Source organism: Anarhichas minor, unplaced genomic scaffold, assembly GCF_050575085.1.
Source record: "Anarhichas minor isolate MPS153535 unplaced genomic scaffold, ASM5057508v1 ptg000062l, whole genome shotgun sequence".
Classification (NCBI taxonomy): Eukaryota; Metazoa; Chordata; class Actinopteri; order Perciformes; family Anarhichadidae; genus Anarhichas; species Anarhichas minor.
In genome coordinates, this window is record NW_027466508.1 from 6831502 (window position 1) to 6847156 (window position 15655).

General features: G+C 41.7%; 2 protein-coding genes across 2 annotated transcripts; both read left to right on the forward strand.

Moving 5' to 3' along the window:
* The first annotated feature begins 2647 nt into the window (after positions 1 to 2647).
* Positions 2648 to 6605, forward strand: LOC142933647 (long-chain fatty acid transport protein 2-like). The gene is made up of 10 exons (XM_076077813.1): positions 2648 to 3128; positions 3695 to 3904; positions 4023 to 4181; positions 4369 to 4493; positions 4709 to 4903; positions 5090 to 5180; positions 5271 to 5469; positions 5858 to 5955; positions 6191 to 6321; positions 6432 to 6605. The coding sequence occupies exons 1-10, from the start codon at positions 2648 to 2650 to the stop codon at positions 6603 to 6605; spliced, it is 1863 nt and encodes a 620-aa protein (XP_075933928.1).
* Positions 6606 to 11492: 4887 nt separating this feature from the next.
* Positions 11493 to 15467, forward strand: LOC142933646 (long-chain fatty acid transport protein 2-like). The gene is made up of 10 exons (XM_076077811.1): positions 11493 to 11973; positions 12540 to 12749; positions 12867 to 13025; positions 13213 to 13337; positions 13572 to 13766; positions 13953 to 14043; positions 14133 to 14331; positions 14720 to 14817; positions 15053 to 15183; positions 15294 to 15467. The coding sequence occupies exons 1-10, from the start codon at positions 11493 to 11495 to the stop codon at positions 15465 to 15467; spliced, it is 1863 nt and encodes a 620-aa protein (XP_075933926.1).
* The last annotated feature ends 188 nt before the right edge of the window (positions 15468 to 15655 follow it).

Consider the following 15655-nt stretch of genomic DNA (forward strand, 5'->3'; position numbering starts at 1 on the left):
TTACAAAATACATGTAATACAGGATTTATGACAGATTTTATATTTTTGTGCCAATATCTGTATATGTAAATTGCTTTCCTAAAAATTAAAGTGATTCTTACTGAAAAACCAGGATTAGTTTTCATGTGCACATCTGCTCTGATTTTATTGATTTTTAAATATCGAGAGTGACAGATGTGCAAAAACCACAAGGTGGAGACAAATGCACATGCAACCAGAGATTATTTTCCTCAGAGTAGTTAAGTTGTTTACTGATATACTGTACCCTACATCAACATCCCATATAAGCACTAAGATTTATTTTAAGTGGAACGAATGAAAAATCACACCAACTACACAGATGAATGTAGATAGGGGTGTCTACGTAGGCAGGTTTGTGGAAAAGGAGCCCTGATACAATGACAAAGCGTCCCTGTGGATCCGAAATAACAGATTAACTATATATTAACTAATAACTAAATAACTGAACTGAATTATTTTGTGTATCAGTATAGCTGTCCCATGTGTTTTTAAATTTAAATTTGAGTGGAACACATGTCCCACCCAAGGACTTTTACATTCCAGCTAATGAAACGCACATCAGCCTTTCTCACATTAGTTATTTTTCCATGTTTAATCAAAAAAGGTAGAGTCATTTTTTTAATCAAAAATCGTTGCAACAAAGTGTACAGCTCCATGGGTGACCTCTCTAATGAGAGCAAAAGCAGATACAAGCTGCAAAGATCTAGGGGTGTACCATCCCATAACCCTATCCCACTCAAACAAAACTACCACTAAACCTATATTGTTCCTCTCTGAGGCAAGCTGCAGGCTGAACACTATTTCTAAAGATTTCTGGTAGTACATCCTCTTGATATACTTCTAGCCAAGAAGGCTCCCAGTGATTCACAGAATATAACAAGCTTAACACCTTCAAGATACAATAATAATAATAATACAGGGCAAAAAAACAACTTTCTTTACAAAGAATAGCCCATTAATAACATTAGTGAGAGTAACCATACCTTGAGTCCTAGGGCTGTTGGCAGGATGATTTTAAAGGCAATAATTCACATTTTCAAGTCAGTTTACATGTAATTTGCCATCTCCAAGCTAGAACAAGGCAAACGTATTTGTATTTTACTCTTTATCAATCCTCTGATCGTAAAACTTCTGGGCTTCATCAGGTGAATCAAAGGTGAGCACGTCGTCCCCGTGTATCACGCGTAGTCGGGCGGGGTAAATCAGGTGGAAACAAACAAGGAACGTGCGAGGGAATTTTCCTTGGCCAGATCTGAAGGTTGTGGACCGGTGGGCTCTCTCCAGCTCAGGCGGCGCAGGGAAGACATCGGGACCCATCACCTGCAGCAGCAGCTCCGACATGAACTTGACCGGGTCTTTACCGTCCTCGCTGCCTTTTGGTATGTTCATTTGTTATTCTTTTATGACCAGTTTGCTGCTTTAGATGGAAAAAGGTGGAGACATTCACAGCAAGTTGATCTTTGATTTGATAACTCAGTAAAGGTCAACAAGCTTCTTTTTTTTTTACTGTTACTGCCTTGTCACAAAAAATACTTTTAGGCTGTAGGTCATACTGATGTTTGCCATCATTCTATCATCTATATGTGTGTCTAAATTACATTTCTTATTGATGAGGAATGATTGTCGGAGCCCTTTCTTGGTGTCACAATGGGGTCAGTAACAGGCATAATGAAAAATGTACTGATGTGTTGCAATGAGTCCATTTTCATTTATTATGCAACTGCATTTTTAACCAGTCTTCGTATCAATCACTTTTGTGAACATTTTTAATGTTTAATATTAAAGGTTACTTGTCATTATTGCCACTTTGCACAATTTACTTTGTTAGGCCCAATCCCAATGTCCCCCGGAAGGCCTCAAACCCTGAACCCTCAGGGACTTACTGACATCACCTGGTAAATGGTTGAGTGTGAGAGAAGGGCTTGAAACGGTGTAAATACGAATGGGACAGCACTTTGCTGCAACATATCACGTTAACATAAGAACGTCAAAAAATATTGTGGGTATTTATTTTATATTTTTTACTCACTGATTTGAACGTCTTCCAGGCTCTTTCCTCACAAGATGAGAGGTAACTTCAGATGATCTATTTACTCGTTTTTTGTCAAAACAGCTTCAATGACAAAATCAAATATTTGATGAATAAATAAATAAATATCTTCTGATTTCATGTTTTTTTTTGTTCCATATTTAACCCTTAATGTTTCTGTGTACATTTAATATTCCAGGCTGAACACACGTGAGCCGTCCTCTTTGTTTACCTTTTTTTTACATCTCCATGCCTCCACTGGTTACCCCGTGTTTAACGTCACATTGCAATGATTTGTGGGTAATTCCCATTACGGAAAGGGTTCATAAAGGGCTCAAGATGTCTGCGAGAGAGCCCTCAAACACTCCATGATTTGACAGTGGGACAGAACTAAACCCTCACGGACTTCGCGGGCCTCAAAGTCCGTGCGCCCGTGAGTGAGGAGTTTGTGTATACTCCCACAGAGGAGGAGGACACACGCTCAAAGTTCAAGATGCGTAAAGCTAATTCGTCAGCAGTATATTCAGCTTTTGTGTGCTCTAGAAAGTTTCAGCACTCATTCTGCAGCCCGGACCGACACTGCTCTTCTGATTAACAATGATTGCACTCATTATATACACCGCTCTGACAGGTTTGGCGATTTTGCCGTTACTGCTTTACTTGAGAAACCCTTATTTTTTTCAAGATTTACGTTACACGATTTCTATGATTCAAATTGGTGTATGGATGAGTAAATTCAAGAAGCAGAAACCCTTTTACAGTATTTTGGATCGTTTTCTGGATCAAGTGGCGAGGCAGCCGCATAAGAAGTTCATACTTTTCGAGGAAAGCTCGTACACTTACAGCCAGGCAGACAAAGAAAGCAGCAAAGTGGCCAGAGCTCTCTCCTCGTGTGCCCAGCTGAAGGAGGGGGACACGGTGGCCCTCTTCCTGGGCAACGAGCCTCAGTTCGTGTGGATCTGGCTCGCTCTGACCAAGCTGGGATGCACCGCTTCTTTACTGAACAACAACATCAGATCCAAATCTTTGCTGCACTGCTTCTCCTGCTGCGAAGCCAAGGTTCTGGTCGCTGGTGCTGGTAAGCTGGGGAAAGGAGACTGAGTTCATCCTCTATGTGATTATGATTTTCAGGGTTTTCTGCACTATTTATTCACACCTCCCATTCCAAATTATTATTATTGTCACATAATCTGCATTTAAATGTCAGATGCCGTTTCATTCAAAACAACTGTCAGGAGTCTTGAATGAATGAATGACATTGTCCTCTCTTTTTTAATATAGTACCCTGCTGTGAATATGTTTTTTGCATAGCGTTTAAAGTCTAGCCTGATCGATACTGGGTTTTTTATAGTGCTGATATTCGGACCAAAAATTAAAGAATTACTTTAAACATGAGCAAGCAATCTGGATATGGAACCCTGACATTTAAAAACATATGTGACCACATTTACAATTTAAAAAATCACTTTTCTCTGGCAGACTAACCATGTGATGGACACACGGTTTCTAAATGACCTCAAAGCAGATGAGCTGCCCAGGGTTTGGTCTTAATGGGCTTAATTCCCATGATTCTCCACATCTGTTTTGATTGTTTTCACATTTTTTATTGTCACTGCACTGCTTGCTCTCTTTTGTCTCTCTCAGACCTGCGAGGGGCTGTCGAGGAGGTGTTGCCCACCTTGAGCCAGCAGGGCGTCCGTGTGTTCATCCTCAGCGAGGACTCCGGTGTGGAGGGCATTGAAAGCCTCTCTGATAAAATTCGGCAGGCCTCAGACCAGCCTCTGTCACCTCAGCTGAGGGCCAACGTTACCATGAAGAGTCCTGCGCTGTACATCTACACCTCAGGAACCACGGGTAAACTTACGGGCTAATGTGACTTTTGCCTCTATTCTGCATTGCTGTTTATCGCATGAGGCCTTGAGCTGCAGAACTAGGACTGTAAGAACAAACGCTACCTTTATTTCCTTTAAAGGGCTTCCCAAGGCTGCTGTAATCAACCATGAGAGACTATGGATGGCATCTTTTGTCCAGTCTCTTGCTGCCGTACGCTCAGATGATATCATCTACGTGTACCTGCCTCTTTACCACAGTTCTGGCATGCTGATGGGACTCTGTGGAGCCATAGAAAAAGGTAGTTCGTGGCATCATAGTACTACAAAACAACTTTGACAAGTTTACTAAAAGTTAAACTAACAGGTATATGACCTCAGATCACAGTTTGATCCGGATTTCCACTATTTGTATTTCAAAGTCCTAACACTTACTGTGCTCTCAGTGTGATATTTTGAGTTGCTGAGATCTGTGCGTCTTCATTTCAGGCATCACTGTTGTTTTAAGACGTAAATTCTCTGCCTCCCACTTTTGGAATGACTGTCGAAAGTACAACGTGACTGTTTTTCAGTACATAGGAGAGATTATGCGCTACCTCTGCAACACCCCAAAGGTAAACCTTAGTGTCATAACAAACATGTTTATATATATATATATTTTTTACCATTATTGATTGTTGAATACAAAGCAAAGCTTTAATAGTTCTAATGACATTTGCGTGGGCAGCGAACACCTGCAGCAGTCAGACACACTGCTTTGTATTCAAAACCAAAGATAAGCATGATGTGATGTTTATCCTGGTCTCACCTCTCCTTCACTTTCCTCCAGAGAGACAATGACCGAGATCATAAAGTCCGATTGGCTGTAGGGAACGGGATAAGGGCCGACATCTGGGCCGATTTCGTGCAACGATTTGGGGACATTAGTATCTGTGAATGCTACGGAGCGACTGAAGGAAATGTTGGCTTTGTCAACTACTGTGGCAAAGTTGGAGCTATTGGCAAAGAGCTTTTTCTCCACAAAGTAAGAGCTCCCTTTTGCAAATAAGTTGGTTTTTTTTGTACGGTAACATTTAACACCATGGGATAACCTTGCAGGGTTGGCTGGACTATTTAGTGCAACCTTTACAACTTAGCTTTATCACAATTACAAAGTGTTGGATTTATAACTAAATTCTTTTCTATGATTTATTCTTAAACTGTGTTTCAGATGGGATGTCCGTATGCCCTCATAAGGTACGACACAGAGAAAGAGGAGCCAGTCAAAGACTCCAGAGGATTTTGTATTGAAGTCCCCAGAGGTGAGCCCATCTCCTCCAAAACTAAAGCCCCCCGCTTGACCTTCTCGCTCTTACTAACACGTATCCCGTGCTCACTGCTTTCACCCGCAGGAGAGACCGGTTTGCTCGTGACAAAAATTGGAGAAAGAACACCTTTCACCGGCTACGCCAAGAACAATCAGCAGACAGAGAAGAAGAAGGTGAGAGACGTGTTTGTGAAGGGAGACCTCTACTTTAACAGTGGCGACCTTCTAAAGATGGACAACGAGGGATTTATTTTCTTTCAAGACCGCATTGGAGACACTTTCAGGTGAGTGGGTGAAACACATCTGACGAGTCCACATCTAGACACAGTGGTTAGATAACAATGTCAAAGCCTGAACTGTAAAGGTGGTTTGACCTTTTTAGATGATTGCTTGATTAACTCAGGCTACGTTTGACTTTTGAAGTCAGTTAATTGCAAAATAACGATACGATGATGACTGATACATTTCATCACAATTCTAGGTGTAGGACACAACATTACATTTGACTTCATTTCATTTTAATTGTTATTTCAGCGTTTCCTGCAAATAAGAAACAAGCTTTACCCTGACTATGTTTATATGTAAATTGTAACAAAACTGTTCCCAGTGCTTAAAGAAAACATTGTAGCTCAGTTGGGCACGTTCTGTTTTTTCTTTCGTCATCCAATACAGGTGGAAAGGAGAAAATGTGGCGACTACAGAGGTGGCTGATCATTTACTCACGGTGGACTGTGTTGAAGAGGCCAATGTCTACGGTGTGAAGGTGCCAGGTAATTACATTGTTAGCAATGTTTTGATATGTACAGTCAACATTAGATAGCGTCGGTGAAAATGTGACTTTTTTTTTTGTAAACGCCTTTCATCTGACCACTATATTTGTTTTCACCTGCCCATTAATCATTAACACTGTACTTATGAATCGTGATCAGTTTGAAACATATGAAGGGCTGTTCATACTCACGTTCTGAAATAAGTCCTCTTTGTACTTTCACCATGGCTGATTAGGCAACGAGGGAAGAATAGGAATGGCAGCACTGACGCTCAAAGAAAACATGGACTTTGACGGCAAAGCTGTGTATCAGCACGTCGAGAACTACCTCCCCAGTTACGCACGGCCACGCTTCATTCGCATACAGGTGAACAAAGCCTTGCTGATTAATATTATAACACATAAAAAAACAAAAAGAAATCGGGAATTTAACTAAAAATGTCAACCATGATATAACCTTTTATGTTGCTCTGACAGGAAGTACTGGTAGTAACTGGGACGTTTAAGCAAATGAAGGCGAAGCTGGCAGAGGAGGGCTTCAACCCCGCCGTCATCAGGGACCCTTTGTTCTACCTGGAGGACAACAAGGGCTACGTACCCATGACTCAGGAGATATTCAGCTCCATCGCAGAAGGAAGACTCAGGCTCTGAATGAGATTCAGTGTTTATTATTGGATTGTCACTCTTAAAATAATACATTTGATTTAAATGACACAAGATGCCAAATTAATTAATGACCTGCACATTGAGCATTTATGTACAGCACATTTCATGAGCTACTTCTGGGGAATATTGTGTACTGAAATATTTTGTTTGAAACACTTTAATAAAAAATATTCTTAAAACATGATTGTAAATGAGCTAAGCAATCCCAAATCATTGGCACGCTTCGGTAGGGATCTTCAAAAAAACTGTTCGTGCCCCTTCCATCTGGCAGGAGGCTGAGGTCCATCAGGACCAAGACCTCACGCCACACGAACAGCTTCTTCCCGTCCGCAGTCGGGCTCATTAACAGAGCCCGGGTCCCCCACTGACTCTGTCATCCCCAGGACAATTCCTTCCCTCCCTACTACTCCCCTGCACATCCCTTCATATTTAAATACACTTGTCACTTTTACATTACACTTGTTTACGGTCCTGTTATCTGTTTGTTGTGCACTTTATTTTATATTCTTTTAAATTCTATTGTACATTTTAATATGTTTCTATTCCTTGCACTGTTGATTGTTGTTGATTGTCTAATGTTATGCACCACCTGCCATGACAAATTCCTTGTATGTTACATACATTGGCAATAAACGGTTCTGATTCTGATTCTGATTACCAAGAACTGAATGTGCTTGCTCAGCACCAACACAGCTATCGCAGTAAATTGGTTAATTATCATACTGAGCGTGTATGAACTACTGTACACTGCTTCAGTGTCATTCCAGGAGCTTAGGATCAGTGGCAGTTTCCAGTGGAGTAGGAGAGGGAGCTGTGTTGGCTACAGGGGAAGAACACATACAGTTCATTCGTCTGCAGGTGGAGGACAAGTGTTTTTGAGTTGCCTGTGAAACCTTCACAGGGCAGCACAGCTGGTGGCGGCCGCACTGCAACAACTGGTTGCAGAAAATGGGTACGCTGTAGAACTTTGTCAGCTTTTTCAGGTCATGTTTAACCAGAAGATTTGAAGGCATCTCTCTGATCTTATACATGGGACCAGATCCTGCCATTGATGGCACGTTGGGGTGTGCGCCTGCAGCATCTTTCAGACTAGGCCTTGTTTCAAAGTCATAGCAGGACAGTGGAGCGACACAAGTGTAAGGCAGAGGCTCGCTGCTGCAGCTAAGAGATCGCATGGGTCTCCGAGATCGATTCCAAGCCTTGTCAATCCACAGCTCCACTTCATTCTTGTCCAGCCTGGAGGCAGCATCCTCTCTCTCCTCAGACTTGGTGTCTGAGTCGCCGTCTTGGTTTTCTTGTATCACCTCATCCTTCCCTGATTGTGGTTGGTCTGCGTTATTCAGAGCCTGTGTCTCAGCCAGCAGAGTGGAAGCCGTTTTGGAGATGATGCTCCAGTCCTTAAGGATGTCCTCCGCGGTGCTGAACTGCGAGGTCACCGTGAAGCGGATGATGCGCTTTGTGTGAATGTCTGCAGGGATGAGGTACATGGTGCCCGACCGGGTCAGTCTCCTCAGCAGCTCCTGGGTCAAAGCATTTCCTTCCTAGAATAAAAAAACAAATGACATTAAATCTTCATAAACGTTGCTGAGCCAAAAAACAGCTTCCAAACTAAACGTAAGCATTTTCAGCGACAGAGTCAATGTTTCAGCTCTTCTTTATGATCTGTGGTATTGCTCTTGCCTCACCCGTGTTTGATGAAAACAAGTTATTCAGTAATTCACCTTTGAACGAGGTATCTCAACAATGATTAGTCAATAAAAGATATGTTGCTGTGTAGTACAAATGTGTGCCACATACTTTCAGACAGAACACCACCAGGCCGAGGTGCCTCTCGGCAGGAACCTCAAAATTTGGGTCACTTTTTATGTGAGACTCCAAGAGCTTTGCCATCTCAATCCCCTAAAAAAAGACAAAAGAAATATACATGTAAATTCTGAAACATAAAAACGAATCAATTCCGTTGTTTGTCATGGACTTCCGTGGATGCACTTACAAGTCCCATATCTGATGATATTAGATATTTATTCTTTAGATCATTTGCATGAAGAGAACTTTTGAGTTGTTTACTTGTTTTATTATGAGTAGAAGGGAATACTATTTTGATCAACATTTACATCTATTTTGTTGTCTGTGTAGTTTTTACATATCAGTGATATTTTATGCTCATTTGGACACTATCACTGAGATAAAGATGAACTAGTTCAGTGTCAAATATACCATTCAATGGGGAAAAAAACATGAATAACAAAAATAAGAAATCTGGTCAATGAATTGGATGATATACCGGTACAATAGCGTTATGAGGGACACTATAACATTTAGTTTTCACTAGCATTAACTGATGATGAACAACAACATTCTATAGGGACTGATATTATTGTTTCGAAATACTAGAAAGATATATTGATGCAAAGAATAGAGAGATGTCGATAGTTATTTCTTGTATTTCGAATTCGCTCGTTCACACTCTTGCTCACTGGAGACAGTTTCTAACTGCCCACTACAATATTCCCTTTAATTTGCCTCAATAAACCTAAATTTAAGCAGGTAACAATCGTTAACAACTACAGATAGCCACATTCTGTAACTACCTGTACTCACAATTTCACTCCGTGCATCATTTACTTTGAGCTAAACTCCTTGGCTATAATCCTGGCTGTCGTTGACGAGAGACGTTACTTGGCCGAGTGAGAAAGCCAGCGCAGCAGCCTCCCCAAGGTCCTAGTGCCTGGGGATTATATCGTTAAGTATGATGATAGGCTATTGGATTGTAATTTAAAGGGGGAGAAAACATACAAACCAGAACGCACGCACATATGTAGCATGTTATAGTTATAAATAACTTGTCCATGTGAGAAACAATAGTTTAATTTAATGACATCACCAAAATAAAAATTTTAAAAAAGATTTTTTTTTTTTTAAAGCCAATAATGGCAAATTATTTGGGGGGTTGAAGAACATTTTAGGGGGCTTCAGCCCCCCTAAAATAGGCCTAACGACGCCCCTGGCGCAATCCCTAACAAACTGGGTTGAGCGCGTGCCTTTTGCTTTCTCATTGTTTGTCACCACTGTAATATTTGTAGACACTTGTATTATATGTCCTTTCTTTCCATAGAATATGTAATGTATTTCACGTATGTGTAGAACATATTCAGTGTTGCTGATCTGACAGAATTGTCTAGGTTATTGATACAGATGTATTTAATGCAGGTTATTTCATCTGATATTTGATGTTGATGGTTAATTTGCAACCTAGTTGTATACATCATGTATTTACTTGTTATTTTTATGTAATAGAAAAGTGAGCATGTGTAGTTCATGAAGCAATAAATAATGACAATTGAAAAATAAAGAGACGTTTGGTTCATTCTTTTCAAACACTAAGCCTAATTTACCTACTTCATTGATTTAATTGTCACACTTAAATCCTGAATTGACTGGTAAAACAGAAGAAGTTAAAAGGCCAAGATGAGAAGATATAATGTTGGTCAAATACTGTGGTCCAAATAAAATTACTTCAGTTTTATTGCCATTGAGATATAGAAAGTTTGACTCTAGAATATTCAAAAAATTCCTAATCCCTCTGACTGCTGGCGGCACCCTCTGGCACCCTGCAGCACTCTCTGGCACCCTGCGGCACTCTCTGCACCCTGCGGCACCCTCTGGCACCCTGCGGCACTCTCTGCACCCTGCGGCACCCTCTGGCACCCTGCAGCACTCTCTGGCACCCTGCGGCACTCTCTGCACCCTGCGGCACTCTCTGGCACCCTGCAGCACTCTCTGGCACCCTGCAGCACTCTCTGGCACCCTGCGGCACCCTCTGACTGCACCCCTCTGACTAGTGGTGGCACTCCTGTGACAACTATTGGCACTGGCAGCTTGTGGCACCTACTGACACCTACATATAAGCAGAGGAAGAGTGAAGATATTTTCAGACATGTATTTTTGGATTGGACATTTTATGGGTTTTAATTTTAAAACGTTTTTTTATATATATATACTTTTAACTAGTACCGCTCGCCTGCCACAGTTGTGGCACCTGACTGACGCTTGCCGCTGAAATGCCACTGACTGCCGCTGAGTGCCACAGAGTGCCACAGAGGTGCCAGTGCCACAAGAAGGATCTTGGCCCTGGCTGCACCTCAAAGTTCTCCTCTCAAACGTGTCTTGGAGGAGAAGTGCTCGCGCTGGCGCTCGTGCTGGCCTGTAGAGACTGGTCCGGACGGGAACGCGCAGCTTTTTGAAATCTATTTGAGGACGCTGATTGGCTAAATTGTATGTCACACATTTATATCTTTAACCAGCAATTGGCTAAACTGCTTCATAGACCCGCCTCTTTGGGGCAGATTCGCCAGCGCCCCAGCCAGCTGAGACGTGCACACGCGGAGAGGACGTGCAGGAAAAGCAGATATTTAGCGCAGATATCATATTTTACACATATTACTGTGTGATTCCATATTTCAAAAACACAAATATTGACAATTTGTATAGTTTATTATTATTAATTGTATTTTATTTGTTGTGGCTCAAGGTGGGGCGGAGCCCTAGCGCCCTCTATTGACCAGCCACCACTGCCTATGTGTTTAAAGAATGCTGATATGACATGTGAAAAACAACCAGTAGTCAATGTGCAAGCTGCCACCCAATTGAATGGTGATTTAAGCTACTCTATATTGGGTTCATATATCGGACTCTGAAAGAGTCAGTGCCTCACCAGCCACGAACCTCACCGCACTTCACTGAGGAGGACACACGCTCAAAGTTCAAGAGGCGTAAAGCTAATTCGTCAGCAGTATATTCAGCTTTTGTGTGCTCTAGAAAGTTTCAGCACTCATTCTGCAGCCCGGACCGACACTGCTCTTCTGATTAACAATGATTGCACTCATTATATACACCGCTCTGACAGGTTTGGCGATTTTGCCGTTACTGCTTTACTTGAGAAACCCTTATTTTTTTCAAGATTTACGTTACACGATTTCTATGATTCAAATTGGTGTATGGATGAGTAAATTCAAGAAGCAGAAACCCTTTTACAGTATTTTGGATCGTTTTCTGGATCAAGTGGCGAGGCAGCCGCATAAGAAGTTCATACTTTTCGAGGAAAGCTCGTACACTTACAGCCAGGCAGACAAAGAAAGCAGCAAAGTGGCCAGAGCTCTCTCCTCGTGTGCCCAGCTGAAGGAGGGGGACACGGTGGCCCTCTTCCTGGGCAACGAGCCTCAGTTCGTGTGGATCTGGCTCGCTCTGACCAAGCTGGGATGCACCGCTTCTTTACTGAACAACAACATCAGATCCAAATCTTTGCTGCACTGCTTCTCCTGCTGCGAAGCCAAGGTTCTGGTCGCTGGTGCTGGTAAGCTGGGGAAAGGAGACTGAGTTCATCCTCTATGTGATTATGATTTTCAGGGTTTTCTGCACTATTTATTCACACCTCCCATTCCAAATTATTATTATTGTCACATAATCTGCATTTAAATGTCAGATGCCGTTTCATTCAAAACAACTGTCAGGAGTCTTGAATGAATGAATGACATTGTCCTCTCTTTTTTAATATAGTACCCTGCTGTGAATATGTTTTTTGCATAGCGTTTAAAGTCTAGCCTGATCGATACTGGGTTTTTTATAGTGCTGATATTCGGACCAAAAATTAAAGAATTACTTTAAACATGAGCAAGCAATCTGGATATGGAACCCTGACATTTAAAAACATATGTGACCACATTTACAATTTAAAAAATCACTTTTCTCTGGCAGACTAACCATGTGATGGACACACGGTTTCTAAATGACCTCAAAGCAGATGAGCTGCCCAGGGTTTGGTCTTAATGGGCTTAATTCCCATGATTCTCCACATCTGTTTTGATTGTTTTCACATTTTTTATTGTCACTGCACTGCTTGCTCTCTTTTGTCTCTCTCAGACCTGCGAGGGGCTGTCGAGGAGGTGTTGCCCACCTTGAGCCAGCAGGGCGTCCGTGTGTTCATCCTCAGCGAGGACTCCGGTGTGGAGGGCATTGAAAGCCTCTCTGATAAAATTCGGCAGGCCTCAGACCAGCCTCTGTCACCTCAGCTGAGGGCCAACGTTACCATGAAGAGTCCGGCGCTGTACATCTACACCTCAGGAACCACGGGTAAACTTACGGGCTAATGTGACTTTTGCCTCTATTCTGCGTTGCTGTTTATCGCATGAGGCCTTGAGCTGCAGAACTAGGACTGTAAGAACAAACGCTACCTTTATTTCCTTTTAGGGCTTCCCAAGGCCGCTGTAATCAACCATGAGAGACTATGGATGGCATCTTTTTTCCAGTCTCTTGCTGCCGTACGCTCAGATGATATCATCTACGTGTACCTGCCTCTTTACCACAGTTCTGGCTTTCTGATGGGACTCTGTGGAGCCATAGAAAAAGGTAGTTCGTGGCATCATAGTACTACAAAACAACTTTGACAAGTTTACTAAAAGTTAAACAAACAGGTATATGACCTCAGATCACAGTTTGATCCGGATTTCCACTATTTGTATTTCAAAGTCCTAACACTTACTGTGCTCTCAGTGTGATATTTTGAGTTGCTGAGATCTGTGCGTCTTCATTTCAGGCATCACTGTTGTTTTAAGACGTAAATTCTCTGCCTCCCACTTTTGGAATGACTGTCGAAAGTACAACGTGACTGTTTTTCAGTACATAGGAGAGATTATGCGCTACCTCTGCAACACCCCAAAGGTAAACCTTAGTGTCATAACAAACATGTTTAAATATATATATATATATATATATATTTTTTTTTTTTTACCATTATTGATTGTTGAATACAAAGCAAAGCTTTAATAGTTCTAATGACATTTGCGTGGGCAGCGAACACCTGCAGCAGTCAGACACACTACTTTGTATTCAAAACCAAAGATAAGCATGATGTGATGTTTATCCTGGTCTCACCTCTCCTTCACTTTCCTCCAGAGAGACAATGACCGAGATCATAAAGTCCGATTGGCTGTAGGGAACGGGATAAGGGCCGACATCTGGGCCGATTTCGTGCAACGATTTGGGGACATTAGTATCTGTGAATGCTACGGAGCGACTGAAGGAAATGTTGGCTTTGTCAACTACTGTGGCAAAGTTGGAGCTATTGGCAAAGAGCATTTTCTCCACAAAGTAAGAGCTCCCTTTTGCAAATAAGTTGGTTTTTTTTGTACGGTAACATTTAACACCATGGGATAACCTTGCAGGGTTGGCTGGACTATTTAGTGCAACCTTTACAACTTCGCTTTATCACAATTACAAAGTGTTGGATTTATAACTAAATTCTTTTCTATGATTTATTCTTAAACTGTGTTTCAGATGGGATGTCCGTATGCCCTCATAAGGTACGACACAGAGAAAGAGGAGCCAGTCAAAGACTCCAGAGGATTTTGTATTGAAGTCCCCAGAGGTGAGCCCATCTCCTCCAAAACTAAAGCCCCCGCTTGACCTTCTCGCTCTTACTAACACGTATCCCGTGCTCACTGCTTTCACCCGCAGGAGAGACCGGTTTGCTCGTGACAAAAATTGGAGAAAGAACACCTTTCACCGGCTACGCCAAGAACAATCAGCAGACAGAGAAGAAGAAGGTGAGAGACGTGTTTGTGAAGGGAGACCTCTACTTTAACAGTGGCGACCTTCTAAAGATGGACAACGAGGGATTTATTTTCTTTCAAGACCGCATTGGAGACACTTTCAGGTGAGTGGGTGAAACACATCTGACGAGTCCACATCTAGACACAGTGGTTAGATAACAATGTCAAAGCCTGAACTGTAAAGGTGGTTTGACCTTTTTAGATGATTGCTTGATTAACTCAGGCTACGTTTGACTTTTGAAGTCAGTTAATTGCAAAATAACGATACGATGATGACTGATACATTTCATCACAATTCTAGGTGTAGGACACAACATTACATTTGACTTCATTTCATTTTAATTGTTATTTCAGCGTTTCCTGCAAATAAGAAACAAGCTTTACCCTGACTATGTTTATATGTAAATTGTAACAAAACTGTTCCCAGTGCTTAAAGAAAACATTGTAGCTCAGTTGGGCACGTTCTGTTTTTTCTTTCGTCATCCAATACAGGTGGAAAGGAGAAAATGTGGCGACTACAGAGGTGGCTGATCATTTACTCACGGTGGACTGTGTTGAAGAGGCCAATGTCTACGGTGTGAAGGTGCCAGGTAATTACATTGTTAGCAATGTTTTGATATGTACAGTCAACATTAGATAGCGTCGGTGAAAATGTGACTTTTTTTTTTGTAAACGCCTTTCATCTGACCACTATATTTGTTTTCACCTGCCCATTAATCATTAACACTGTACTTATGAATCGTGATCAGTTTGAAACATATGAAGGGCTGTTCATACTCACGTTCTGAAATAAGTCCTCTTTGTACTTTCACCATGGCTGATTAGGCAACGAGGGAAGAATAGGAATGGCAGCACTGACGCTCAAAGAAAACATGGACTTTGACGGCAAAGTTGTGTATCAGCACGTCGAGAACTACCTCCCCAGTTACGCACGGCCACGCTTCATTCGCATACAGGTGAACAAAGCCTTGCTGATTAATATTATAACACATAAAAAAACAAAAAGAAATCGGGAATTTAACTAAAAATGTCAACCATGATATAACCTTTTATGTTGCTCTGACAGGAAGTACTGGTAGTAACTGGGACGTTTAAGCAAATGAAGGCGAAGCTGGCAGAGGAGGGCTTCAACCCCGCCGTCATCAGGGACCCTTTGTTCTACCTGGAGGACAACAAGGGCTACGTACCCATGACTCAGGAGATATTCAGCTCCATCGCAGAAGGAAGACTCAGGCTCTGAATGAGATTCAGTGTTTATTATTGGATTGTCACTCTTAAAATAATACATTTGATTTAAATGACACAAGATGCCAAATTAATTAATGACCTGCACATTGAGCATTTATGTACAGCACATTTCATGAGCTACTTCTGGGGAATATTGTGTACTGAAATATTTTGTTTGAAACACTTTAATAAAAAATATTC

Bases quoted from the DNA above. Each gene is read 5' to 3' on its own strand.
- LOC142933646 (XM_076077811.1), top strand. From the start codon at position 11,493: ATGATTGCACTCATTATATACACCGCTCTGACAGGTTTGGCGATTTTG. The intron at 13,338-13,571 runs GTAAACCTTAGT...ACTTTCCTCCAG, and splicing joins ACCTCTGCAACACCCCAAAG to AGAGACAATGACCGAGATCA. The intron at 14,332-14,719 runs GTGAGTGGGTGA...CATCCAATACAG, and splicing joins CGCATTGGAGACACTTTCAG to GTGGAAAGGAGAAAATGTGG.
- LOC142933647 (XM_076077813.1), top strand. From the start codon at position 2,648: ATGATTGCACTCATTATATACACCGCTCTGACAGGTTTGGCGATTTTG. The intron at 3,905-4,022 runs GTAAACTTACGG...TTTCCTTTAAAG, and splicing joins CTACACCTCAGGAACCACGG to GGCTTCCCAAGGCTGCTGTA. The intron at 5,470-5,857 runs GTGAGTGGGTGA...CATCCAATACAG, and splicing joins CGCATTGGAGACACTTTCAG to GTGGAAAGGAGAAAATGTGG.